The sequence below is a fragment of the Periophthalmus magnuspinnatus genome, chromosome 17 (assembly GCF_009829125.3).
Source record: "Periophthalmus magnuspinnatus isolate fPerMag1 chromosome 17, fPerMag1.2.pri, whole genome shotgun sequence".
In the NCBI taxonomy this organism is placed as follows: domain Eukaryota; kingdom Metazoa; phylum Chordata; class Actinopteri; order Gobiiformes; family Gobiidae; genus Periophthalmus; species Periophthalmus magnuspinnatus.
This window is the reverse complement of record NC_047142.1, coordinates 20813833-20840940: the sequence shown is the minus strand read 5'-3', so window position 1 is coordinate 20840940 and position 27108 is coordinate 20813833. Positions and strand designations below refer to the sequence as shown.

At 37.6% G+C, this 27108-nt stretch overlaps 2 protein-coding genes across 2 annotated transcripts; one reads left to right on the top strand and one right to left on the bottom strand.

The window, feature by feature from the left end:
- On the bottom strand, nt 1–2580 carry zgc:113531 (uncharacterized protein LOC541359 homolog). The gene is made up of 3 exons (XM_033982702.2): nt 2037–2580; nt 1362–1491; nt 1–718 (listed from the first exon to the last, which is right to left on the bottom strand). The coding sequence occupies exons 1-3, from the start codon at nt 2382–2384 to the stop codon at nt 528–530; spliced, it is 669 nt and encodes a 222-aa protein (XP_033838593.1). The 5' UTR covers nt 2385–2580; the 3' UTR covers nt 1–527.
- A 764-nt stretch (nt 2581–3344) lies between these two features.
- On the top strand, nt 3345–26340 carry ccdc24 (coiled-coil domain containing 24). Its single transcript, XM_055228248.1, has 8 exons — nt 3345–3494; nt 10051–10249; nt 19095–19191; nt 19268–19372; nt 21866–21920; nt 24872–24932; nt 25038–25131; nt 25443–26340. The coding sequence occupies exons 1-8, from the start codon at nt 3345–3347 to the stop codon at nt 26338–26340; spliced, it is 1659 nt and encodes a 552-aa protein (XP_055084223.1).
- Nucleotides 26341–27108: the final 768 nt, after the last annotated feature.

The window sequence follows — 27108 nt, the reverse complement described above, 5'->3', positions numbered from 1 at the left end:
TAAGAATTTATATTTGCAGATGAGATTCAGTATCGATATATATTTTAGCATTGATCCACCCATCACTAATACAGGTTACAAGGTTCTATCAAAGCCCCTTTGTTGTGATTTACAAGCAGAATATGCACACATACATAGTCTACACAAAACTCCTGAAGAAAAATGGAAGGGTACTATGATGAGGACTAGCCATTAATCCTGTACTTTTTACATGACGTATGAGAGGTATAATGTTCTGCCCAAAAAGGAATTTGCTATAAAACATTGTGGTATTAAATGGTCGGTAATATCTGTGTCTAAATTATGTATGTATTTCTTTGTCAGGCAAGGTACCAAATTACCTGTTACCCCACTTTTATTAGCTTAACATCTATTTAGCAACATGTCAAATAAAATAACTATTTATTTACTTAGTGTTATCTTGGCCTCTTTTCAACATACCTGCTCATACCTGCAGCTCCATTCACTTGCATCCATCATGTTTAAAAACATTATTCATACAGTCCGTGCTAACAGTGATTTCTGTCTCAGTTCTGTTGGACAGAGGGCTGTTCCGGGCTGCAATTCTTGAGCCTGGAGCAGGTGGCCAGGCGGTTCCCTTCCCAGTACCCAGCATCCTGGCCGTCATGGCAACGGCATTTGGTGCAAGGGTCCACCCAGACCGGGTCTCCAGCCGGGATCACCTGAGTCCGGGAGTCATCCACGTAACAGTTGGGTCCTTCATGTGAACAAGAAGGTAAAGGTAAAGAAACATGAGGTATAGAGTGCAATCAGTAGGGTTTCAAACAGCATATGTTGAATATATGAAAGGTAAAAACAGATTCAAGTGAAACCTGATATCAAATTATTATTTTGTTCAAGGTGTTTAGTGCCACATGTCAGAATTATGGTAATTTCACAATTACTGGTCAAACAGTAAATGATAATGAATGTATAGGATTTTTTGTGAGTTTCACTTTTGTGCAGCTCAAAATCACTAAATTGTTGGTTTAACTACACAAATAGTTAAAATAAAAACACAATCAGAGTGACTGCCATACACATGAAACCAGCAAATGGATTGTTTGCAAGGAACTCAAAAACTAAAAATGTGGAAGTATGGATGTGTGGCTTGCGAATTTTAGTTTGGTTGGATGTTCTCAAAATGTGGCATATAAAGTGAAAAGTGTGAATACACTATCACATCAATAAGAATATGACTTTCAGGCTTATGTCAGGTATAACCTCTCTTTAGAGGCACACTGCTCATATTTCTGTAAAGGCCACATTTCCTAGTCCAGCCCAAACAGTTTGACCTTCATGATGGACAGACAAGCCATTTTTGTTTCCCAGAGGAGGCCTTTGTGTAGAGGCAGACTCACCCTCTTGGCACTCGGGACAGCACTTCCCGGGCTGGTACACTGGGTTAACACAGGGGGGAGGGGCACAGTCGGCCACCAGACAGCGGGCAATGCCATCACTGTCACAGGTGCACTGCTCACACTCTGACGGCTGTAGACGAACAAAACACACTAACTGTAAGGACTGTCTGAACTACAATTTTATATTGACTATAAAGGGTGTCAGTATCCGGAGTATTTTTATATAAAGGCTACATACAATATTATATTGCCTGATATATTTAACACAATACAACTCTGACCCCCTCAGAAGAGGGCGCCATTTACCTCTTATTCCCTATTGCATGTTAAACAATGCCACTTATCTTTTTCATATTATTTCAATTCATTAAGTTTTAAAGAAAATAATATTTTTGCTATTTCTGTACTGTGCATACAAAAATGACCTTAAAATATTTATATGATATCACACAATTGTGTCTGAAGAATTATAAAGACTACTGCAACACAAAGACAACTGCAGAGTAGCGTAGTTGGAATATAGATCTCAAAGCAATCTTGACTCCAAGTCACGTTATTTATGGTTAATCCAAACGTTCCATCTCTTGCGTAAAAACGAACCATTTCAGATTCTTCATACCAACATAACATGATCATCTGGACTGGAAGAAAATAGGAAATGGTAGCAAATCTCACCTGGAAGTTCTGTCCCAGGTCGTAGACCACCCCTCGGTACTCGCAGCCGATCCTCTCGCAGCGGGGGCAGCAGTCAGTGGGGTAGTGACTCACGTGGATGCAGGCGGCCGGGAGAGACGTGCACTCGGTGCGGGCACACGCAGAGCCGTCGGCCGTGCACTCACACTGAGTGCAGTGGTCAGAGTCCAGGAAGTACCATTCCCCCACGTAGTAAATGCTCCCGTTGGCCTCACAGGTGCCCTCATGGTGCCCGGCCACAGAGAAACCAAGCCCGGCCCGCGCGCACAGTAGCAGTGCCAAAACTGTGCGCACCAAACGCGCATTGAATGCCATCTTTCCAAAAGCCATTTTCAGTTCTTCGACATAAAAAGTATAAAACAACGTATTTTATAGCTTGGTCTAAGTTAACAATTAAATTCTAAGAGTTTACATTGTAAAGCATCCAGTAGTCCTGCTCCTGGCTGGGCTCTAGCCGCGCCTCGCTTCTCCCAGTATGCTCCTGGCTCCGCGCTCCGTCTGCTCAGTCCGGAAAGGAGAGGGGTGGAGGAAGGGGGCATTATGAGGGAAGGATCTCTTAGAGTTCAACTTTCTCAAAGTTCACCCGTCTGCGTCCCACCCCGCAATACATCATCCTAAATTAGGTAATAAAGACTTTTACTGAGCAGGTGGCCTTTATAACCATGGGACTTTTAGGGTTAAACAATTTCTTCTTGCTTCCATGGATAGCTCACGAGTCAAAGGATAAATACAACTAGCTTCATATACCGTTTGAAAAAACACACTAAAAGATTTTCTGTTCATCCAAAGTACACAACAACGAAGCTGATGGAGCTGCTCTCGCGATATCTCCCCATAACAACAAGAAAGTTTGTCCTAGCAACAGCAGCCGGGATAAAGCCAAAGCTAAACAGAAAAGCAAAAACGGTAAAAATGTGTCTTTCTCTTTATAATCTAGCCTAATGTGCTTGGTAAAATATTCTACTATCAAATGGATTTTTTCTAACGCTGCTCTTTGTTTTCTCTCGTAAAGTTTAACATGATATCACAGCTCACAGAGATCACAGCTAGCTCATATTTGGCACCTCTGACTAGCTAAGCTTCCATTTAAGGAAAAGCTACATTTTATTATGGATAGCCTATTTTTAGGGCCATATTTTTAGTTAAGATCCTCTAAGCATAACCTACTCACATAAAGTTAACATTTTAGCATGTTGTCAAAATGCCTAAATTTACAAGTTACACAAGTAGTTTGTTTACACTGTGTTAATGTTAAATTACTGGTTGTTTCCACTCCCACATTACAGTTCCATGCAGTCCTCTGATGGACAAGAGTTCTGGAGTCCTGGCCAGTCTCTCTGGAGCCTCATCAGGGAGCATGTGTCCACGTCAGAGCTGCCAAAGATCTATAATGCCCTGGGACACTCGCTGGTGGACAGGTACACCGAGGCATATCAGGAGGTAAGAGGTAATACTTATTTGGATTTGTAAGAAGTAGGACTACTGCTTTGCCCAAAATACTACTAAGTTCATATAGTACACTACTTCCAAGTTTAAACAAACATTCAAAATGACAGATATTCATTCATATAAGCCCAGACACTTGCAAATATGCGTGAAGTGTCATGCCCAGGTACACAACGGCTAGCCATGCTGTGGTGGAAACAGGGTCTGTAAGTTGTGGTGATTTAATCTGCATAAACAACATCGAAAGACACTGAAAGTATTGAAAAGTAACACAGGGACCTTTGTAGAAACAATACAGAAAAGATAATTGACTGGAAAACAAGATTAATTAATTGAATAATGTTAGCGTAGTAATTTATTGTTTGAACCTTTGACATCATTTTCCCCTCCATTATGTCAAAATTAAGCAAGGCGGCCCCCCTCTTTTCAATGGCTTATATGCCGTCTCTGTTTTTGTCATTTAGTCCAATCAAAAAATCCAGTAAAGCCACTGCGCCACCTCAAAGAATTTCCTTTTGAGCAGAGAAGAAAACGCGCACATAAGCATTCCTGACCAAACCGTTTGAGAAGTGTAGAGTTACGTTGTGTAAGTGGGTTGAAAGTGGGTTAAGTTCACTACCATATTAATAAGGAACAGCATTATAAAAACATAGGTATATGGTTGAGCTTTCCTGGCACTGTAACAAGTCATGTCTAAAATATGAACCAGACAGACTTCAATATTTATTCAGCACAGCCAGACTGACCTGAGAAGATGAGGGGGACACAGAGGAGAAATTGTAACAGTAAATGGGCCAACTGCCAAATGTTCTTCACGCTACTGTAGGCACTGCTAAGCAATGTGTATGGATGGGGTTTTTTTAACATCGTCATGAACAAATTTACTCTCACGTCAACCCTGTTTTCTCTTTCATTTGGGTAAATGCTGTAAAGTCAAACTGTTGGTATGTTTAATTTTGAGTCAGTGTAACTTATAAATTAGCATTCAAAAAACTTATGCCATCTTTTTCCATCTCCATTTTTAGCAGATTAAAATACACTCAAAAAATAATTTAAAGGGTAAGTCAATGTTTCACTCATCACCAATGACAAGTACAAAATTATTGCAAGAACAAAATGAGCATAGGATTGATATACACTATATTTTGACCTAAAGATGCACTATGTAATATTTTTGATGTGTGTGCCCAAAAATACTTGCATTGTGAGCAGGGTTGTCTCTCCTCAGATAGGACCTGTAACTTGCTTGTCTCCATGCAGATAGATAAGTGTAATGTCATAATATGGAGCATTACAGACATAACAATAAGGTAAGGCAAAGGAACTTAGTATAGCGTAATTCATACACAAAATAATTCAAAGTGCTTTACAGAATAAGAAAGACATTAAAATCACAATACAATAAACCAAAACATAAATAATCATAAATAATTGTCATAAAATAAACATTAAAAAAGAAGAATAAAAACCTATCAGTCATATGCACAGCTAAACAGAACCATTTTGAGCCTGGAGTTAAACACTCTCACATTATCAGCAAGAATGTTCCAGGTTTTAGTTGCAGAAAACAGAAACTCTGATTCTCCATGTTTAGTCCTGACTCTGGGCACCAGCAGGAGGCCGGTCCCTGAGGTCCTCAGAGTGTGAGATGGTTCATATGGCACTAACATCTCCATGGAGACAAGCAGATGGTGTAGAAAAAAACACCAGAAAAGTACCATAGTGCACCTTTAAATGATTGTGGAATTAAAACTATACTAATGATCTGTTGCCTGAAAGCTGTCAGTATCCACAGTATAAACTTCCTCGCTTTACACATGACTACATCTTAAAAGTGAGTGGAGTTTGAATAAACATGCTACTTCCTCTACTCTGTTCTCTTTTTCCCTCCATCATTCCCTCTCAAACATGTCTGTAAAATATTTCCATGTGTTTGGATGTTATCTACGACCCGGGCCTCCGCTCTGAACAGTGCTCTGTGTTTGGGGAAAGTGCTGGGTCATGGTTGGCCTCATATCTCCCCTGCAGTCTCACGGAGCACTTCCTGCTTCACATACATCATCACTGTACACACTATTATTGTTATGGCCAATCCAAGCTCCACATGCGAAAAGCAATAATGTTCTCCAAATGAATAATGCATTTTACTGTGTTTTGGTAATAGTCAAAACAATGACCAGTGTTTCCCATTATTAGAGGAGACTATGATAGCCCCCTGTAGTCTAGTACTTTATACTTGTACCATTATCATAAATATAAATAAATCTGTAATCAGTGCTTTTTTGAGCAGTGGGGGTAAGAAGTGACATTTATACACCAAAATATTGGTTTAAATAAAACGATTCAAATACGTATCACTTATGCCACCATAGTCTTCATATAAACATGTGGGAAACACTGAATCACATAATAATTTTGATACTAAAGAATAACCTTGATACCCAATACTGATTTTGATAGCAATGATAAAAAGAGTGCTCTTTTTTACATAATAGACCCGTTTTCAACACAAAATAACATGACTTTTTTGTGTGTAACATGTGGTCTTATGCTACTTCTGAGAAAGCTCAAGATTCATCTAAGGGTGTGTTCACACTTGCCCAGTAACCACATCAAAATTAGGACTAAACGGGCACGAAACCCAGATTTACACCTCAACTAGACCAGGACTAGACCAAAACTACATTTGGACAAAGGTCAAATTTGGTCATTTTGTGTGTTTTTTTTCAGTATCCTGGTCAGATGACTATTGTGTGTTGATTCTTAGTATAGATTAGAAACTGATTTTCAATACTTTTTCAATACATTTGCTACCGCCGTAATAATAATACAATAATAAAATAATGGAAAAAAACTGTCTGTAGTTGAAAAGGCCAGCGTGTAAGAGTTAGCAGTTGGATCTACAGTGTTAAAAGGTTAATTCTTCAGTGTGGATAAAAGCATTAGTAACACATATTCCCTGTTCTGTGTGAGTCAGAGAGATAGAGGAGCTCTTCGCTTCCTTTTGCTTTGTATTGTATTTCTATTGGACTGCACCACAATGATGAGTCTTTTGGCGATTAAAGGAAAACTAAATATGCAGTGAAGTGCTTGGTCATTTTTGTTTCTAATATTGATTGAGTCCTGCAAATGCAATTATGTTTCTCAGTATAGCAATTAAAGCTGCATTATCCAATTTTCAAACCACGACAGGAGGAAGAATTCAAATCTATCTAACTAGTTCCTAGCTCTTGCAAACCCTTTAGCACATCTGTAGTACTCATGCATGAGTCTTTTGGTGTGTGCACGGCTTTAGCACAGCTTTTTTCATATGGGGAAGTGAAGCAAGGTGAATCTCAAATGCATAATAAATCCTAGTGATGCTTAATTTCTTTCTTTAATATTAAATAAGACAGCATGCAGCAGTTTGATTTTGTCACAAAGTTTTTTGTTACAATCTGTCTATTTAAAATACTAATTTAGTGAGTACCCCACATTTATTTGTTAGTATTTTAGTATCAATTAAATCCAAAACTTAATAATAATCATGATCAAGCTGATGTCATCAACATCCCCTGGGGGTGTGATGCTAACTGTAGGCATTGCTCTGTCTGAGGCTCTGTTAGACCTAAATTTCAGTTTTAATTTAACACAATCTGAGCAGAAAGAGCTGACTTAGTTGGAACTACAACAAGTGAGCTGATTTGTACTGTTAAACAAGTCATAAAACTACCATCACAAGTTAGCTAGAATTAGCCAACTGTTTTTAGACACTCTCACCCATTTTATTGAGTTTTCAGTTAATCTAACAACATATCATACTGTGTGTGCCAGTGTGTCATCATGGTTTAGTTAACTGCTGAACATTCCGCCATAGCTGTACATGAAGAACACCCCAGGCGTACCGTCACTGCAAAGTACCAATATACAAATGTTTGCCTGTAAATATTTACACCTTTAAAACCAATATCATCATCTATTCATCTATTCTTACATTTGCAAGATCCATTTATTTTGTGATGTGGAATTTGTTTTGAAACCCAGAACATATGATATTCGGTATGTTAATAAATATATTTTGGAGTGTTATAGGGCCGTATTTAACACAGCATTTTTATAAGCAAACCAATGTGACATGTTTGTTTTTACTTACATCCCTTTTTCATTATAGACACTAATGTAGATGCTCAAATTACCCAGATCTGTGCCACTTTTGTTCCTCCAGTGCACACATCTCCCCAGACTGAGGCCCGAAGTTATTTCCTGTGAAAATATACATCACAGCGCACCTTGTTTAACTCTCAGGTGTGCGTTCAAAGCTCTGCATCTCTCTCTCTTCATTCTCTCAATGTCTCCAGCTCCTGTCTCTCTCCTCTTGTCTACTTCTGTTTGAGCACTATAATGAATTCCATCCCTGGGCGAGCTACTCTGAAAAGTAATAGTACCCTCTCCATTCCTGCGCTCCATCAAGGTCCCCATTGTCTACGCCGGTTACATCAGAGGGAACATTAGACCCCTTTTTTCAGGCCTCCTACAAGATCAATCTGGCAACCTCTGAAATGTAGCTCTCCTCTACACAAAATGGACCCTTAAAAGCTCAGCGGATTTTGCATTATAGTTCTTAAAATAACTCCCGAAAGAAGTGTAACATTTTCAGGGGAGGGTCCACCACCTTCTTGTCTCCGTAGAGGTGCTATTGCTTTGCCTGGAATGATTCACAGTGCTGTATACTTTTCTCAAGGTATTTTTGAGCAATAAATAAATAAATGAGCATAGATATGTGTAATGCTATACCGTTGAACATTCCAGGGAAAGCAATGACACATCTCCATGGCGACAAGAAAAATGGCCAAAAAAGCTGCATAGTGCACACCTTCAAATGAAAGTTTTAAACATACAGAGGAAACTAGTTTGAGTTGAAAGAGTTAAGTGTGAACGTGTTAATAGCCCACACAACTTCCCAGCAGTAATTATGTGTTACTTTCTAAATTATAGGTTTTATTGGAGGTTTAAAATGAGTTTTTGTAGGAGCTGTCTCGTTGCTGTGGAAATGGCACAAATGCTGTTTGTGTTTCCCAGGTGCCTACCAGGTGTGAAGTAATATGGCAGCTATTTATTATTTAAGACCAACTGTTTGACCTGCCCTAATCCCGTCTAGAACATTGTTATTCTGGCATTTTTGATGCTACAAAATGAGTTGAGATTCTAGTAGTAGAGGTGGGATATAGATAGAAAAAAATCATAATATCGCAATTACTGTTTCCTCTCGAATCAAAAAAACAAAATTACATAGTGTTCCTGGTGTATAAGGAAATATTTTTGTACTTTTAGCACAATACTTGAAACTTAGCCACAACATTTTTAGCACATTTGTCTGAATATTGAATAATGTCACTGTGATAAACTTGTCATTATCACTTTTCCACAACAGGAGTACCTCATCTTTCTAGTACTGTGTTAATGTTTTTTCTGTGTAATAGTTTAACTCAGACCTCTCTTATTGTTACCATTGGCTTCATAGTTATAGCAAAACATCAATCCAAGCTAAAATATCTGTAAGAAATAGCATTTTCCCTGCTGCATCATGACAGAGTAACCTCAGCTGTCGCCTCGGGGACATAAACGTCACTCTCTGATCTCAGTCAGGGTTCAGCGCATGGGGTGCAGGGCCACACATCTCTGAATCACTGCTGGTACGGCTTATTGCATTTTGCCCCCATGAGATCCAAGAAGAAATTTAGACCAAAATACTGCATCGGGCTGCACAATTAATCAGACGGAAGTGGAAATTGCACTTTTGAATTGTTGTAAATATCAAATCAGAAATGCTTCTTAGGTCATGGAAACAACAAATAGTTTAGACCTCCACAAATATGTTCTGACACATATGTTTTTTGTTTTTTTTCTGCAATTTTCGTACATGTTAAAGGTGCATTATGTAACTGTTACTGAGGTGTACCCTACCTGCCCTTCTCCACGGAAATGTTATTGTCTTTCCCACATTTTTCCACAATATAGCAGTAATTTTTCCATGTATTCATGTACGTCTCTCCACAGAACTGATTTGTAACTTGGTCCTGTGCTGTCACCTGCTTGTTTCCATGGAGATAGATAATGCCATACACCCACTATTAAGTGCAATAACGCCACCATGGAGAAAAGACGGCTGATTTTGAAGGTTGGCGGTTCGAATCCCGCCCTCGACATAAACATCACTGGTTGAGCGGACAGAACCACTAACCCACAGGTTGGCGGTGCAAATCTGGCTCCCACAGATGAATGCTGTCATTGTGTCCTTGGCCAAAACACTTCACCCACCTCATCCCTAGTGTCTGTGCACACTGGTGTATGAATGTGTGTGTGTGAATGGAGTGAATGGTAAAGCTCTTGAAGCCTTGAAGGTCAAAATCGCTATATAAAAAAGTGACTATTTGGCATTTACCAGTGAGAACAAAAGTCTAGCTTGGAAACATATATTACAAACGCATAATTCAACTTGCCTGAAAAATCCTCGTCTTGGTACATAGAGCTCTAATACACACCACTAAGTCTTACCCATGTTTGTTTGCAGATGCAGATGTGGCAGAAGATGTTGGCGGACACTCAGCGTGGAGGGTGCAGCCGTACCGGGACCCTCCTCTCTGGGTCGGGACGACACAGAGCCCCCCTGGCCGACCCCCCTGCAGTGAAGGAGCTGGTGAGAGCCGAGGTGTGCATGTTACTGCAGACCCTGAGAGAGAGGGCGGGCAGGTACGGACGCACTCACAATAGTAATTAAAACAATGTAATATCTTATGAATGGTCAACCTCAAAATGGCACAATATAACCATGGACTGTATATAACTGAAACCCATGAATAGTTAGGCACAGATTCATTCATCTACACCAGTACTAGCAAAACCACTTGCTCATTTATATTGCACAATTAAAAACAACAGAGAGTACTAAAGTTCATCACACACTGAAAAACAAAACATAATACAGTACAAAGATATACAAACAATCAGACATTTGCAACAACAAGACAATAATGAAATAGTAGCACTAGTTAAAAGCCAGATCATAGAGGTGAGTCTTTAATATACTTTTAAAATGATCAATAGATGTGGCATGGATCAGGAGCTCATTGCAGAGTTTTGGGGGTATGACAGAGAAGACCCTATCACCTTTAGTTTTGAGATGGGATTTGATCTGAGGGTCCAGGAGACCGAGTAAGCAATCAGGAGATCAGACAGGTAACCTGGGGCAGCATCATTAAGAGCTTTAAAAACAAATAGTAAAATTTTAAAATCTTCACTGGCAGCCAGCGAAGTTGAACTAAACTGGGGTGATGTGGTCTTTTTTTTAGTACCTGTTAAAAACCTGGCTGCAGCATTTTGGACAAACTGTAATCTGCTGTAATCTGCTGATGCTGGTGTTTAGGAGACCCGCATATAAGGAGTTGCAGTATTCCAGTCTGGTAGTTATAAATGCAGGGATAATTGTTGCCAAGTCTTTTGTACTAACACTTTTCTGAACAATTTTCAAAGTGCATCACTCAAAATCCCAATAAGACACAATGAAAAAAGACATAAATCAGAAATGCACTTTTCATCTATCTGCAGCAGTGGTGGAAGGTAACAAAATACAAGTACTGGTAGTAAAGTACTGTACTTAAGTAGAATTTTTAGGTATCTGTACTTTACTTAATACATTTAACAGTAGATACTTTTAACTTTGAATCCACTACATTTGAAAGGAGGCATCAATACTTTCTGCTCTACTACATTTTTTTAACAGGACTGAAAAGTCAAAAGTACTTTTCATACGATTTGAGAGGTTATTTTTTTACCATGTTTGTTGTAACATCCTGATTAAAGTTTTTGAGTTCAAGCTTTGACTTTGCGCAAACAAAAATAAATACACAAAATTCATAAGAAAGATCAAGAAATTGATTTGTATTGCTACTGTTGGCCAAAATATGTGTTATTTTTTATCAATACCTTTACATTCAACACAAATAAAATGAACACAAATACATTTTTAAACAAGTATTTAAATACTTTTACATAAGTAGATTTTACTTTTACTTGAGTAACTTTTTACCTCTGTATCTGTACTTTTACTTAAGTAGCGGAATTGAGTACTTCAGCCATCATGATTTGCAATACCTATTGTGTAAAGCAGAACAGACATGTTTTTATGTATAGTAGCAAAATTGAGCCAGTCTTGACTTGGCCATATTCTATATTTTAAGATTTGAAGCTGGATAATGATTCTCTCCTTTTGTAAATTGGTTGAATATTTCCGCATGATCTCCTTTAGCCACTTGGCATTTCTCTCTTGGTACAAATCCAATTCTGGCCAAATAATAGAAGAAATATGAGTCTTTGGCCCTAATAGGGTTGCCCAAATGTACACCACACTGCATTTTATTTTACATTTTTTGGTAGGGTGCCTGGAAATCTATTTCAATGCCATGTCTAATGTTTATAGCCCTGACCAGAAAATGAATTAGGACTGCTGCCCGAGCTATAAAATTAAACGCCCTTAACCGCTGCCATACGGTGCTCTCCCAAAGTTAAAATTCCATGAAACAGCCGTAAAACTTCTTCGTCTAAAGCAAATATTGTACTGCGTTCTTTTCCACTTCAGCTCTCAGACAAAATATTCGCGCTCACATTGTTGGAAAAGCGCCCAAGTATTGAGAAACCATTATGTTGTTTTAAAGTGCTGATGTCAAGAAACAGTATGGCCTCATAGTATAAATCATTTATTTTTAGATCCGAGCTGGCCTTGTGTTTGAATTAGAAAATCATTCATGTTCCTTTTTATTTGAATCTCTTAACCTGGCACTCATCTCAATTAAATATTTGAAGTGCAGGAACTTCTGTGTAAAAGTCAAACTAATAATTTACGTAATATGGATTTAGCTTTGAAAAAAATGAACTAACATATTTAAGTAAAAAGTTAAATTGAAAATGACATATAAATACGGGAGTCTCCACTATCTTGTTTTTTATGTGCGTTTGTCATAGTGACTTTTTCCTAATTGGGGTTTTAGGTTAAGACCTCTCTCTCTCACACTCTCGCACAAAAAGCACCATAAAAACCCATATTGTGTTCCGTGTCAGTTACTAATAGGATGGAAAGAAAGAGGGAGCAAAGGTTTTCAGAGCAGCCATGTTGCAAAGTGCTTTGGGAAACGTGCAACAATGGTGCAGTTACAACACAAGGGGAATGAATATTTATATGCAGCACAATAGCACTTTTATATGAGATGCTGTTAGGCTTTTGCGAAATTTGCAATAAAAAGGCAAGTTTTTGGAGATGTTTTTTTAGTAAACATTTAGTAAAAGTTCTGTGCTGCTACTACTAATACTACTGCTGGTGCTGCTACTACTACAACTACTGCTACTACTATCCTATAGCTACTTCCATATGTTTACTCTGGTTTTTACTGCTGTATTTCAACCATTTTTCAACCATTACTGCTTAAAGGGCCCAGACTAAACTGTTTTCTGATCTATGTTTTAAAGTTTTTTCCTCATCACAAACATACCTGGGGTTGTGTTTTGTTTCATTCACACATGTTTAATGCACAAATCCTGCATATTTCTTCTCTTCTCTCAACAAAAAACACGCTGTTCCACCTTGTGATGTCATTTGGTAATACAAGAAGTCTCCAATGTGTTTTTAAATTCCACACACCTTCACTAGAATCATTTGGATAATTTCAGCCTTGGAATTGCCAGTCTCTACTAAACTAAAGGTAAAAGGAGCTGTTAACTTGAAAACTACTACTTCATGACATCACAAAGTGGAACAGAGCATTTTAAGCTGTGGAGATTTAAACAAACTAATAATGCAAGACTACAAGATGTGTGAATGAAACAAAACACAACTCCAGGTATGCTTTTGATGAGGTAACAGCATTAGAGCATGACTAAAAGCTCACAAGAGTCAATTTTGCACAATATAGAACCTTTAAACAACAATTATCTGTATTATTACTGCTGGTATTACTACATACTACCACAATTATCTCAATTACACAGCAAGACTGAAAAATACTCAGTTTACTTTGAATTTACTTTTAATCTATTAAAAGTGAAAAATAAATGCCAAATATCCAAATAAAAGTTAACAAATGCACATTTATTATTGATTTATTTGAGCAGTTCCAGTAGTAAAAAATCCATAAACACAAAATACTATACAGAACCCCAAAGGAGGAAGCAGAATTAAAGTACTTTCAGTGTTTGTACTGAATTGCATTAAATAACTGAATAAGAAGTATGTTTGGAAGTAATAATAATGATTTATAGTACTTTTTGGACACTCAGAGACATCTAGTGTTTAATATCTACTTTCTTCTCTTCTCGAGCCATAGCCACGCAGACATCCTTATTCGTGCTTTAAATTTTGTGCTGACAGTTCATTTGTTTTTGCCTGCGTCACTGCGCTCCCAGCAACCCCATCCCTGCCTTTAAGAATGTGCCCTGTATGACCTCTGAGGTTTAACCAAATACGACTTCCATAACACGCAGGGGGCGCTGTCTTTGTCCCCAAATGTTTACGACCTGCCAATTTGTCCACTTCCTTTTTAGTGTCATTTGGACCACTGTGTGCTGTTAAACTAGCCCTTTAGTCTTTTATTATGTGGCTCTGATTACTTAAAGTCATTTATTAACACATATGCTATTTAAGTTTAAGTTTGTAGTTAATCCAGATGTTTAGGATGAAACTGACTTAAGATTGTCTCAGGCATATAGTGGGTTTCACTTGATTTTAAAATTACTACAGAAAGGTTCTACTCCTTTCTTTCAGTATCAGTCAGGGCTGTAGTACTTTAGTGGTTTATTTGATCAACTTGCTGATGGTATATGTATTTTATTTATTCTGCGAAGCAACCAAATTAGCTCATAAAGTTCATTAAACAGTGTGGAGTCTCTGTGTCTCTGTGTTTTCTCAGAGCAGAGGTGTAATGGCATGAGCTATATTATATTATTATATTTATTTATTTAATCTGCATTTTTTCATATAAATACACCATTTTAGTACTTGTGCAGACTGTATAAATAGTTGTTTTGCATGTCAAATGTTTTAAGAGCTTTTGCCACGCCCACTTTTTAATCGACTAATCACAGGACATGCCTTTAGTCAATCAAGAATTTGTTTAGCCTTAGTATCGATACTTCAAATGAGTATCTGGTTGAGACATGAGTTTTAGTTTTGAATAGTATCTGGGTTTAGACTTTTTGACAGCCCTATTTGTACGTCGACCGTTTTTTAGGTGAAATTGAAGATTTAACTTTGTCCTTTTTTATGTGACCCAGATCTGTTTTGTTCATCAACTATGAGTCAACTATGTGGAAAAAACAATTAGCGACTAAAACTGTCAATATAAATGTCAACAGCAGTTACTTCTTGCCTTGTGAAATGTGTACAATTTGTACTACTGTTTAATTTGAGAGTGGACATTAAAATGAATCTTTTTCTCTTACTTCTCAATCTTATGACATCATATAAATATTTGAAAATTGTTCTTAACTCAAATTTTACATTAAAGCAACATGTAAAGAAACTTACACAGACGATGAAGATAAATCTAGCCAATTTTAGATACAGCAAGCAGTCTAAACCAAGAAGCTGCTAAACTGCTAAGCTGCTATCACTATGATAATTCTACATCTAACCTACTGTGTCACCAGCTGGTCACAGAGCTGTAAGATAAGACTGAAGCCAATCCGTTCTGTCAACAAACAGGCTCTAAAAGACCTGGACGTGAAACCTTTTTGCCATCACCATTGCAGTATTTTGGTTAAATATAACCTGTTAAATGGGGAAAAGTCTTTAAAACTGGTCTTTAAAATCTTACATGCCTGGCTCCACCACCATTTTCTCATGTCTTTAAACTGAGAAGCAGACACTCCAGATCTGCTACTTCAAACAGTTTAGTCGTCCCCTCAAGAAAAAGAGCCTCAGCCAATCTACTTTCTCTGTGTGAGCTGTCCAGTTCTGGAATATTATAACATCTCACACAGAATTTTAAAAAAACCTTCTGAAATCTTGGTTATCGATACTTAGAATCAAGTGTGTGATCATATTTAATAATGTCATGTCTTTGTGCTGCTGTTGTGCTGCCTGCTGCATGTCTGTTGTCTTGTGTCTTTGTTGTCAGCTTATGTGGCTGTTGTACAAGTTTATGTCTTGTGCTTTGCAGAATGCTGTTATACTTTTCACCCAGTAATCTGCTTTTATTTGGCTTCTTCACTTTTATATCTTTTTACTAACGTTTTGTATATAATGTACATTTTGTCTTTTGTGCTGGCATTTAACACCTCACCAGAGGACTACAGTTGGAAACTGGCTGTATAGCTAATACAGGAGCATTTACAGAAATGTTTTTTTTAATGTGCATTGTTCCCACTCAAATAAACAAACTGTCTAAATACATTAAATGAAATGCAATAAAATAATCCCTCCATCCATTTTCTTTCGCTTATCCGGGGCCAGGTCATGGGGGCAGCAGTCCAAGCAGGGACTCCCAGATTACCCCCGGACACTTCCTCCAGCTCCTCCGGTGGGACACCAAGGCATTCCCAGACCAGTCGAGAGACATAGTCCCTCCCTCCTATCCTGGATCTTCCCTGGGGCCTCCTCCTAGTGTGACGCTAGAACAGATGCCTGAGCAACCTCTGCTTTCTCCACTCGACTTGGAGGAGCAGCGGCTTTACTCCAAGCTCCCCTCGTATGACTGAGCTTCTAACCGTGTCTCTAAAAGAGCACTCAGCTACCCTGCAAAGGAAACTCATCAGACTGCTTGTATTCACAATTTTGTCTTTTCAGTCATTACCCAAAGCTCATGACCACAGGTGACGGTAGGAATATAGATCGACCAATAAATCGAAAGCATATCCTTTCTAGTCAGCTCCTTCTTCACCACAACATTCCAATACAGTGACCGCATCACAGCAGACGTTGCACCGATCCTCCTGTCAATCTCACGCTCCATCCGTCTCTCACTCTTGAACAAGACCCCGAGATACTTGACCTCCTCCACTTGGGGCAAGGACTCTCCACCCACCTGGAGAAAGCAAGCACCTACTTCCAATCGAGAACCATGGCCTCAGATTTAGAGGAACTTAAAGTAAAATAAAATCATTAACTCTGCCTTTATATATATATATATATATATATATATATATATATATATATATATATATATATATATATATATATATATATATATATATATATATATATATATAGATATAGATATAGATATAGATATAGATATATAGATATAGATAGATATAGATATAGATATAGATATAGATATATATATATATATAGATATATATATAGATAGATATAGATATAGATAGATAGATATAGATATAGATATAGATATAGATATAAAAACCATTAAGTAGTAGTTAGATAACATATTAAGTTATATATTAAGTTTGACTGATCATATGTACTAGTAACTAGTCTGTTCCCTATAAAGTTATGTTAAAGTGAGATTGGGAACAAAAATACCTTACAATCCTCCATAGCACCTAGTGTTACAAAACAGACTTTTTGTGAAGAAATGTTTAGGGAAAAAAGAGGAAAATTACAGGAAGTAGCATGGAATATCTCACCCATTTCATCCAAAATCCAGGCGAAAATACTCACAAGGATTTTTGACAATTTAGACAATGCACTTTGTGAAGGTCTACAGACTTGCATATTTGGTCTTTTGGTCTTTTTTCACTTGTCAGGTGGGTACAAAATGCCATGAATGATGCTCCACTTTCAGTTTCAACTATGAAAAAGGAGTTTCACCAAAAATCACAAGCTATCATTACAGCCTTCAAGACAGACATGGCCCGGGGTACTACATTTGTCCTTGTCTTCGATACTTAATCTTACCATTCATCATCACAAAATCTTAAAGTGGAGAGAACTGACCGAGAACCCAAGCCAAAAAAACAGCGACTTTGCCCTAAATCAGATTTGCTGGTTTATAAAATACTTCCCAAAGTCTTGAGGAGGATGTCTGGTGCTTTGTTGTAGCAGCAGTATAGGATCAGTGCCAGCAGAGTATTGAAGTGTTCTGCCAACTCTCCTGTTTGAAGTTTGTCTTATGTTTTCTATGGACCTGATCTGAGTTACCGTGAGTGTGACTATGTTTATAAGTGGGGATTTGACCACTTTCATCGTTCAATAGGATCAGGCTCAAGTGGATACAATTGATTCTGATCTGAGTCTTACAAAACACTTCTATTTTATCTAACAGTACACAGAGCAGTGCAGTTCTGTAATGGTTCAGAAGGGCAAAACATACCCAAGGTTATAGTCTCCATTTATCAACAGAAGATATATTTTTTATTATTTGTTTGTTATTGAGTTTTGTAAAAGAGACCCCTTTTCAGATTAACCTTCCCACTTTGATGTTGTAACCCATCTATATAATTTATCGTGTTATTGTTGTTGCTTAAATCTCTCTCCTTTGCAATGTGTCCTTGAGTGTTCAAAAATAGGATTGTTAGTTAAAGGATAAAAATATTTACTATCATGATTTTAGTGTATGGAACTGGGACTACACCTGATCGGGACCAAACCAAGTCTAGTATCAGAACTTAACAGGGATGTGTCAATGTGCGCAGCCATTATACTTAATAACTTCATTTGAGTAAAGTCATTGGTGATACTTTTTATGGAGGGTGATTTAGTACTAGTATTAGTAACACAACATGGAAGTAATAGGCTAATAATGGATGGACGACAGTTGGTAGCGTGTTCGTTCACTGATCCGAAGGTCAGCGGTTCGAATCCCACTCTCGACGTCTGACCCACAGGTTGGCGGTGCAATTCCAGCTCCCACAGAATGAATGCTGTCATTGTGCCCTTGAGCAAGACACTTAACACTCCTCGCCCCCAGTGTTTGTATATGAATGAGTGACTGGTTCTTTGATGTAAAACGCTTTGAGTGCTTTGAAAATGGAAAAGCGCGATATAAAAAGGGTGCAAACGAGTGGGTGAGAGAGTTGCAGATTGGGTGATTATTTAGGTTTTGATTTGTGTGATTTTAATGTCTTTCTTATTCTGTAAAGCACTTTGAATTACCTTGTGTACGAATTGTGCTATACAAATAAACTTGCCTTGCCTAAAAATGTGACCATTTACCAACTAATAGATTTTGGGGTGTGAGCAATAACTTACATTGTTAAATTTAAATCTTCTCATTGAAATAAAAACAATATTGGTAACAACAATGAAATCTTAGTGCTTATAATTTTGTTACATTGACTACTAAATATTTGTAAGCGGAAAAAAAAACCCTCTTTGTTCCTATTTGTAGTTTTACCTCAGAGAGCACATTCACCATAATCATTGTCACTGGCACGAGGAAGCACTTAAATAGAAAACAATAGGAGATGTTACTGTTTAATCCAAGAGTTCAGAAGGAACTGTTCTCTGTAAAACTGATTTATCTCTCAGCCCAGGTGTGTCCAATGCCCAAGGTCTGAGGCCCATAACTTTAATCCAAACCTTGACTTCAAATAGCGTACGTTGTGAGGTATTTTAATATGAAAAAGACAAATGAAAAGACTATTTGCATTTTTGTTACAGAAATGCAGAGGAGCTGCTGTCCCTTTACAACCCTGAGACTGTCGGCTATGCTCTGGGTCACACTGACAGATGTTACAGCAAACTATCGGAACTCAGTGATCCCAGGTTTGTAGCAAAAGAAAAGTTACATTTTATAGAATATTTTTTTATTCCATTTTCAATTGTTTGTTGTTTTGGACAGATCTGCGTCACGGCTCTCCACCCAGTCAAACACAGAGGCAGAAGTTGAAGCAGTAAGAGAAAACCTGAACATTGATGGAATCGAACAAGTGGTGAACCGACTCAAGTAAGTATAAAAACTATTGATACTATACAGTGGCATCATGCTGGGGGTGTTCTTTCTGTATCTCTATGGTGGAGTGTTCAGCTGTTACCACATTGACGCAATGCACAAATTCAGGAGCCTGTGATCAGTACAAGTGTTCATGGTTCTGTATAGGTGTAAGATTTTCAACAAAAAAGGTGACAGCGACTAACTTTTGGCTAAAGCTAGCTAGCCGTTGACTGTAATGTTATTTGAGAGGGACGTGTGTAACAGCTCACTTGTTGTTTCAAGTCAGCTCTTTATGGTCAGATTGTGTTAAAACAAAGCTCAGAGTAAGTCTAACGTGAGTAACAGAGCTTCAGATAGAGCCGACATTAGCATCACACCCCCAGAGAATTTTGATGACATGGACACATGTAAGTGTAAACATGACATCTTAACTGCGCTAAAGCTTTATACAATTTACTTAAAGTGCATATTGTTGTCATGTTTTCTAATTATTACATTGTTTGGTGAGATACTACCTGTTGTAAATATGTACCATAGTTATGTATCAGTCAAGTTGCGTGTTTGTGATGAAAAATTTAAATTAAGGTAAGTTACACAAGTACCCTAATGTTCTAAAAAGGAATCCTTCTATCTGTGTCAAGGAACATGATTTTCTGACAGTTTAAACATTAATTTAACAAAATAAAGGTGTCAAATCATAACTATTGTGTAAATCGGACAAGCTTTGGCGCCTGTGTTCATTATGGTTGCTAGATACTTCATAGATATTTCATTTGCTGTCCATCCCCAACAAGAAAGTAAAATTATAAACTGGTTTTAAACAATACCTGCTTTTTGATTCACACCATCCACTGCAGCACAAACTCAGAGTTATTCAAACCTTACAAGCTTTGAGGTACAGCTCTTAGCCAAAGAAAAGAAGTGGTTTGAGAGGGGAGTTAAAGAGACAGTTTTTGTTAGGAAAGACAATCCATCTTTGAACAGGAATGGAGGGCTTAGACATGGTTTCTTTCCTATTTATAACTCCATCCTCAGACCAAAATCAAAACAAGAAAAACAATAGTGATAGCCTGTATGCTAATAGGTGTGAGAGCAGCCATTAGGGGGCTGAACGATTATGCAAAATATGACTCAGGCACAATTCACACTTAATGTAGTTTAAAAGACCTTCCTAACAAACAGGAACTGTATACAAATAGGTCTGTTAGGTTCAATGTTCCATCAGACAGATATAAAGCAGTGTCCACCAGCAATCTGACCAGAATTGAAGAAGCGGGTTGGATGAGCAGCGAAAAGTCTTCACTCACAAACTTTTGTCCAGTTGGCAGAATACAATTTTTGCTAACACCAAAATTGTCAGACTGGAGACAACTAAGATTTTTATTAAAATTGGCACTTGAGTTTTAGCTTGCTTTTCTTTGCCATACTAACCATCCCTATAGGTTAGTTCTTAGTGTATACAGTCCTGCAAATGCTATTCATTAAAACTGGTGACAATATGTACTCTCAAATGATTTCAGATGTGAAATAGTACTTTCTTATCCAAGACGGTGCACCTGGAAAGAGACTGAAATATGACATTCATCTTGTAAGTTTGTCTGGATCCCCTGGTGCTTCGTCCTCTGTGGCCTCCTCATCCTCTCTCCATCTCTGTCTGTAAAACCCACAGGGACATGAATGGAGTCAGCCCTATTTCTCTCCACTTTTCTAACTTTTTCCTTTGTGTTCTTTTCCATTTCCTGACTGGACCAAAACAAAAGCCTCTGCTGTCGGGAAATGGATCCCAAGCGAGACCAGAGTGACAGAAGAAAACACTTTGATTTGACATGTTTGAATGAAGGATTATGTAAGCAGAACACTGTGGAGACAGAAATGGGGCACGACTTCTAGCTATGTCCTCAGAAATACTCAAAATCAGGATTCAATGTCCACTTGGGAGTTGGGAGAGACAATTGGGAGAGGATTGTATATTGTTTCCTAAAAATTGTTGTGTTTAGTTTCATTCAAACATCTTTAACATAAAACTCCTGCATATTTAGGCTGCAGTCTCCTTTCAAATGGAAAAGACTCATGCGACGCCATGTGGTAATACAGGAAGTGCTCCATTATGTTTTTAAACTCCATGCACATTCACGAGAATCATTTAGATGATTTCATCCCTGGAATTGTGATCTTGTTACCTTTGTCCCACAGTGCAGCATTAAACTTATCCCATGGAGAAAAGCAGGTGATGCTAAGTTGTTTTTCAAGGAATCTTTGAGCACTAAAAACAGCTCTAATAGAACAAATGCTAGATAGACTAATTCAATGTAATTCTAAGCAAAATAATATAATCTCTATAGAGACAAGCAGGGTTCAGACGCTCCACCTTTAAGTTTTGTCTTTCAAATGTATTACTAAAAGCACACTTACTTAAGAGCTTGAGTGTGAATATGGTGTATAAAATGTCTTAAATTCTACCTGAAACAAACCCAAATCTCATTCCTGTCATTTCTTTCTCTCAAGGTCACTTTTTATTGAAGAATGTGAAGCTTTGAAACAGGAGATCAAACAGCTGCAGGTGAGAGCTGGACGTCTGAAAGTACATCCATAATCACCACTGTCTAACATCAGAAAAACAATATACTATACATGCTTACCCAGGCAGATCTGGAGTCTGTCAAGCCGCGCCAAAAAACGCTGACATCGCTTTTGACCGAGTGAAACAAGGCATTCAAAAACATGAGGCAGATGCATTTACAAAGTTTTTAAAGTGCAAAATAACACACTTTAGTTTTTCTCTCAACGTTGAAAAATCCCTACTTTTATTCCATAGTTTTATTAATTCTCCATCATCTCTCGCTCACATGAACACACACACAGACAAGTGGTTGTTGAGTTACATGCTTTTTAGGGACATTTCATTTACTTACATTCATTTCCTGGAGACTGACCCTAACCGTAACCATAATTACTAACCTCGAGGGCGTAACTTTTCTAATGTAGCACCAGCCACCTTTTTGTGTCCATGTAGATGTTATTGCTTTGCCTGGAATGTTCCACAGTATGGGATTCAGTTCAAATCTCCATGGAGACAAGCAAGCCAAGTTACAAGTCAGATCTGTGAGGAGGCAAGACCGCTCATGCTAGGAATGCATGCATGTTTTTCAAGGTGTTTTGAGCAATATAAACACCTGCAACTGAACAGATACATAACTTTAATGCCATACTGTCAAAGCAAAGCAATAACATCTCCATGGACAAAAACAGGTGGCGAACTCTCTAGAAGAAAAGTTACACAGTGCACACAGTTAAAAAAAACCCTCTTATCTTTAAAACATATTGATTATCTAGTATTGAAGTACTGCGTACAGAATGCAGTCCCCACAGTGTTATAAATACCCTCCCTCACACACAAATCCAAATCCAGGGATAGTTTAGCTTAAGTCCGTTTTTTCCATTGGTCTGGCCAAGAGCTGTGCAGTGCTGCTGAGTGAGCTCGCTCTGCCTCTACTTGCTCAAATGGCTTCTGGTACACAGTATGTTTGCAGTTCAGAGCCAAAGAAGGGCGACACTCACACGCTCGCTGGGCATTATGGGAAAAGAACAGAGAGTGTGAGTTACACAGCAGATGTAGAGCTGCAGAACACATGTGTAAGGTAGCTCTGATCTGTCTAAAGCAGTCTGAGTGTATAAGGGGTTTAAGGTTGGTTGGATGGTTGGTTATTGTCTTAAGGTCACTTAAAAAGTCATAGCTGATTTTTGATGTTGATCCAAGCAGTTATTGTCATTTTTAATGGACCAACACAAGGACAAAATTGTTACCATATCGCCCAGCCCTATATCTTAGTAGGGCTGGGTAATATGGCAATTTTCACAATTTTCATCATGAATTCTGATTAAATTTTATTTTTGAACAATATTTTTTGTCAATTATTATTTCATGAAGATAAATACATTTTGATCAGTGCATTTTAACACAAAAATGTAAAGCATTTCCTCTATAATGTGAACTCTGCTCCAAAGCACATGATTTTACTTGACAATTTGAAATAATTTGTTCTTGATTTGATTAACCCTGCATGTTGCCCTTATGTACGCTGACCTGTTCAGTCCTGATGAAAAGTTCATTGTTGCTTGAAGTCTTTTTTAATGTGTTTTTATGAATGTTGTATAGGACCTCACCAGCACATTAGATCCATCTGTCATTAAAGTACTGTGTCCCATTTTGCACTCAAACTCTGACAGTTTTACAAATAAAACCATCGCTAAACATCCCAGTACCTTCCTTGGAATTTTACACAAATTCAACCCATAACCTTTGAACAATTATTTCAAGCTGAACTAATCTTTGAATTCAGTACTTGGAAAAGAATTTAGTTTTGAGTTAATTAGAAAAATCTGTGCATTTCCCCACTCTCATCTTTTTCACATCTCAAATCAATTAGATTTTCCACACAGCACTCAGTCTGTCATGAATTACTCTGTACAGGTTTTTCCCTTTGCTGTGAAGGTAATCTAGTGTTGCATGCGAGAGGAACCATGATTACAGCTGTTCTCCAATGGGGTTTTCATGGGTAATTGTAGTGGAAGTGTGAGATTGTTGCTCATTTAGGTTTACTGTGTGCACTTAAGACTAAAACAGCAATCAAATGTTATTTCCAGCATTTCTATGATCTGGTGCAATTTGATGACAGTTCAATATGATATTATATTCAACATTGTGCCCATTGAGCTGGGTCTGGAACCACCACGAAGGCTATAGATTTGGGAATGTATATGGCTGACTTATAAAATCTTCATATATTGACTAATGCTATAGTACAATAAAGTAGTATACATGCGATAGCTCGTGACTCCATCTAGTGGGAGGAATGGACATTGCAAAACCACCAAGGATATCACATTCTGAAGACTAACCTTTTTTAATAGAATAATCACCTTACATTTTCAAACAAAACACAAAGGAAGTCGAGTTTTTCATATAAACAACAAGATAAAAGCAGAAGGAATACAAATAATAGTCTATATGGATGCAAACCTCATGTGAACCCATAAAATCTATTTCAGTTTTTGTTACCTAGGAGGATTTTGGGTTCCACTGAAAGAAGTGAAAGAAAATGAACCAAAAATACCCCTCTAGTCTGTTTGTTTCCAAGAATGACAGAATATCATGTATCTGGGATTAAAAAAATGAAACCTAACAAAATAGAGAGAGTATAAATATAACCCATATGATTACATGATACTAAAACACACTTACACTGCTGTAATTTTGAAATGTGTCTGAAGACAGATTATTCAGTATTGACAGACACTTATGCTTATGTCGTTTACTGGCTCTAGACTTGTATTTCCCTTTTTTCCTTATTAATGATTTACCTGTATTATGTCCTACTTGTCCCATTGCTTTCTGGCTGCTTTCACTTATTGCTTTATGTTCATTGTTTACTGGCTGGTGCCATTAAAACGATATGGCAAACTCCAGAGGGATTAAATTAAGCTACTTTCTCCTTCATCATTTTCCTCCAGAGAGATATTTGGACGAATAGTCAGCAGAAGGATTTGGAACCAGCAGAACCCACACTGGGAGGTGAGGCCTTAGACTTATATTGTACATTGCTACCATCTAGCGGTGAAATAATGTTGTAGCATCTTTATGTAGTTTGTCAATATATTGTGTTTCTTCTGTGTTTAGATTTAAATGAACTCAGACATGCCATTCAGAAGGATTTAACACAGTACCCTGCCCCATACGCTTCATCCTTAAAGGAGTTGAAAAACACACACAGGTCAGTATAATTTCCTTACAATATTTATTTAAACCTACAGCTTACCAGTCACACTATAGACTCATGAGAATGTCAGTTCTAATGTGTTTTGTTTGTCACCTCACAAGGGCTAATGCACACTTAAATTGAATTAGTTAAAAATGTACTTGCAGATTAACAATTATTTATCATATGAGCCCATTTTACTCCAGGTTGCTTGTTTCCACAGAGATGCTTTTGCTTTGCCTAAAATGTTCTACAGTATTTTGCAACATTTTTGGAACATTTTACCTTTACTTTTTTTTTTTTCATTTTGTCTATTTCTTCTTTAGATTGGAATCAGTTTCTTCTCCTCGGCCTCAAGTATTTAGTGCTCCATCCTCCAGAAGTGACCACACATATTGGAATCACACAGCATTCATCCAACCCAGACCTCCGACTGGTCCTCCTCCCGGTAGGACATCTAACTCATCCAAACCAACAGGCCTCTCCTCTCTCTCCAAAACCCACCGTTCCACAGCCATCGCCGAACCAAGAAAAACGACACCTCCAAAACATAACATCTTAACCTCATCATCACGATCAAGTCTTTCCCCGATAAGACGTCCAGACAGTAATTCTTCTCTCGGGAACCATAGTCCACGCAGCACCACCTGCACTGATACCTCTAGTTTTGCAAGAAAATGGCAGGAAAACTCACCAATCCATAAAACACATTTGACACCTCATGGCAGTATCAACAACAAACGCAAAGAGGGCAATTTGTCCCCTCAGATGGAGAGGAAGCAATGTCTGGGGGGTCAGGGGTCAAGAAACAACAATATAGGATCTTCAACCATTTCTCCTCAAAGTACTTACAAGGGTAATAAAGATGATAAAAGCAGTGATTGTTCTGGAGAAAGGTCGAAAGCATCAAATGAGCCACAAAATATGACTCCTGGGTGTAATTTAGTGACTTCAACACATGGTAGCACAAAGAAGAGCTTGGATATGTCTTCAAATAAATGTGGAATGGGACTTGCTAATAAAGAAATGACTACAGCTAAAAGTAGTCATCATGAAGAGGCAGTAGCAGTACTATACAAGCCAATGGGGCATGTATCTTCTTCCTCATCCAAAACGGTGCTTAAAGTTACTTCAAGTCAAATGCATAAAGAGAAACAGGAGCGGACTGAGACAGAATATTTGAACAGGTTTATCCAGCCAGTCCCACCGCAAAGACTGAAGTGACAAGTGACCTGACAGGGTGGGCTGGTTTAACTGTAGGCCTTTTATGAAAACAAAAAAAATGGAATAAAGAACTGGTGAAAACATTGTCTTAAGAGAGGATTTATTGGGTTTTGTCATAACAGAAATGGTTGTATCTTGATTCTTTAATGGATGCAATAGTTTGTATTCATTTTCAAGCATGTGTCAGCAGGTAGATGCATTGTAAAAACAATTCAGGGCCAACACCTTTAAATGTAACATAACAGCTTTTGTACATATCCAGGGGAACATGTTTTAAAAATCATATGTTTGCATCTTTTTTTGCAGACTGCATCCTGTTATGATTTACATATAGCTTTTGTTCAATGTTCACATTCAGGCGGTAAAAGGTACCAGACCAAGTTACAGGTCAGATCTGTGCAGAGGTGACCCTGTTAATACTAAGAAACCATTATTTTGAGGAAAAAATAAAAATATATCTTATTAAAATTATTAGAACTGGATATTCTCAATCTCAAAAGTGGAATAGGTTTTTTTTTTTTTTAACAACATAAATAGGGGGTGTCACCATGAGCTGCTCAGGATTGGGTTTTCTTTCATTTAGGTTTTTTTTTTTAATTAATTAATTAATTAATTAATTTATTTATTTATTACTACACAAGTAATAATTATATATATATATATATATATATATATATATATATATATATATATATATATATATATATATATATATATATATATATATATATATATATATATATAACAATATATATATATATATATATA

Bases quoted from the DNA above. Each gene is read 5' to 3' on its own strand.
- zgc:113531 (XM_033982702.2), bottom strand. From the start codon at position 2,384: ATGGCTTTTGGAAAGATGGCATTCAATGCGCGTTTGGTGCGCACAGTT. The intron at 1,492-2,036 runs GTGAGATTTGCT...GTTCGTCTACAG, and splicing joins ACCTGGGACAGAACTTCCAG to CCGTCAGAGTGTGAGCAGTG. The intron at 719-1,361 runs GTGAGTCTGCCT...GTTCACATGAAG, and splicing joins CTGTCCCGAGTGCCAAGAGG to GACCCAACTGTTACGTGGAT.
- ccdc24 (XM_055228248.1), top strand. From the start codon at position 3,345: ATGCAGTCCTCTGATGGACAAGAGTTCTGGAGTCCTGGCCAGTCTCTC. The intron at 19,373-21,865 runs GTAAGTATAAAA...CTTTCTCTCAAG, and splicing joins CAAGTGGTGAACCGACTCAA to GTCACTTTTTATTGAAGAAT. The intron at 25,132-25,442 runs GTCAGTATAATT...TTTCTTCTTTAG, and splicing joins GAGTTGAAAAACACACACAG to ATTGGAATCAGTTTCTTCTC.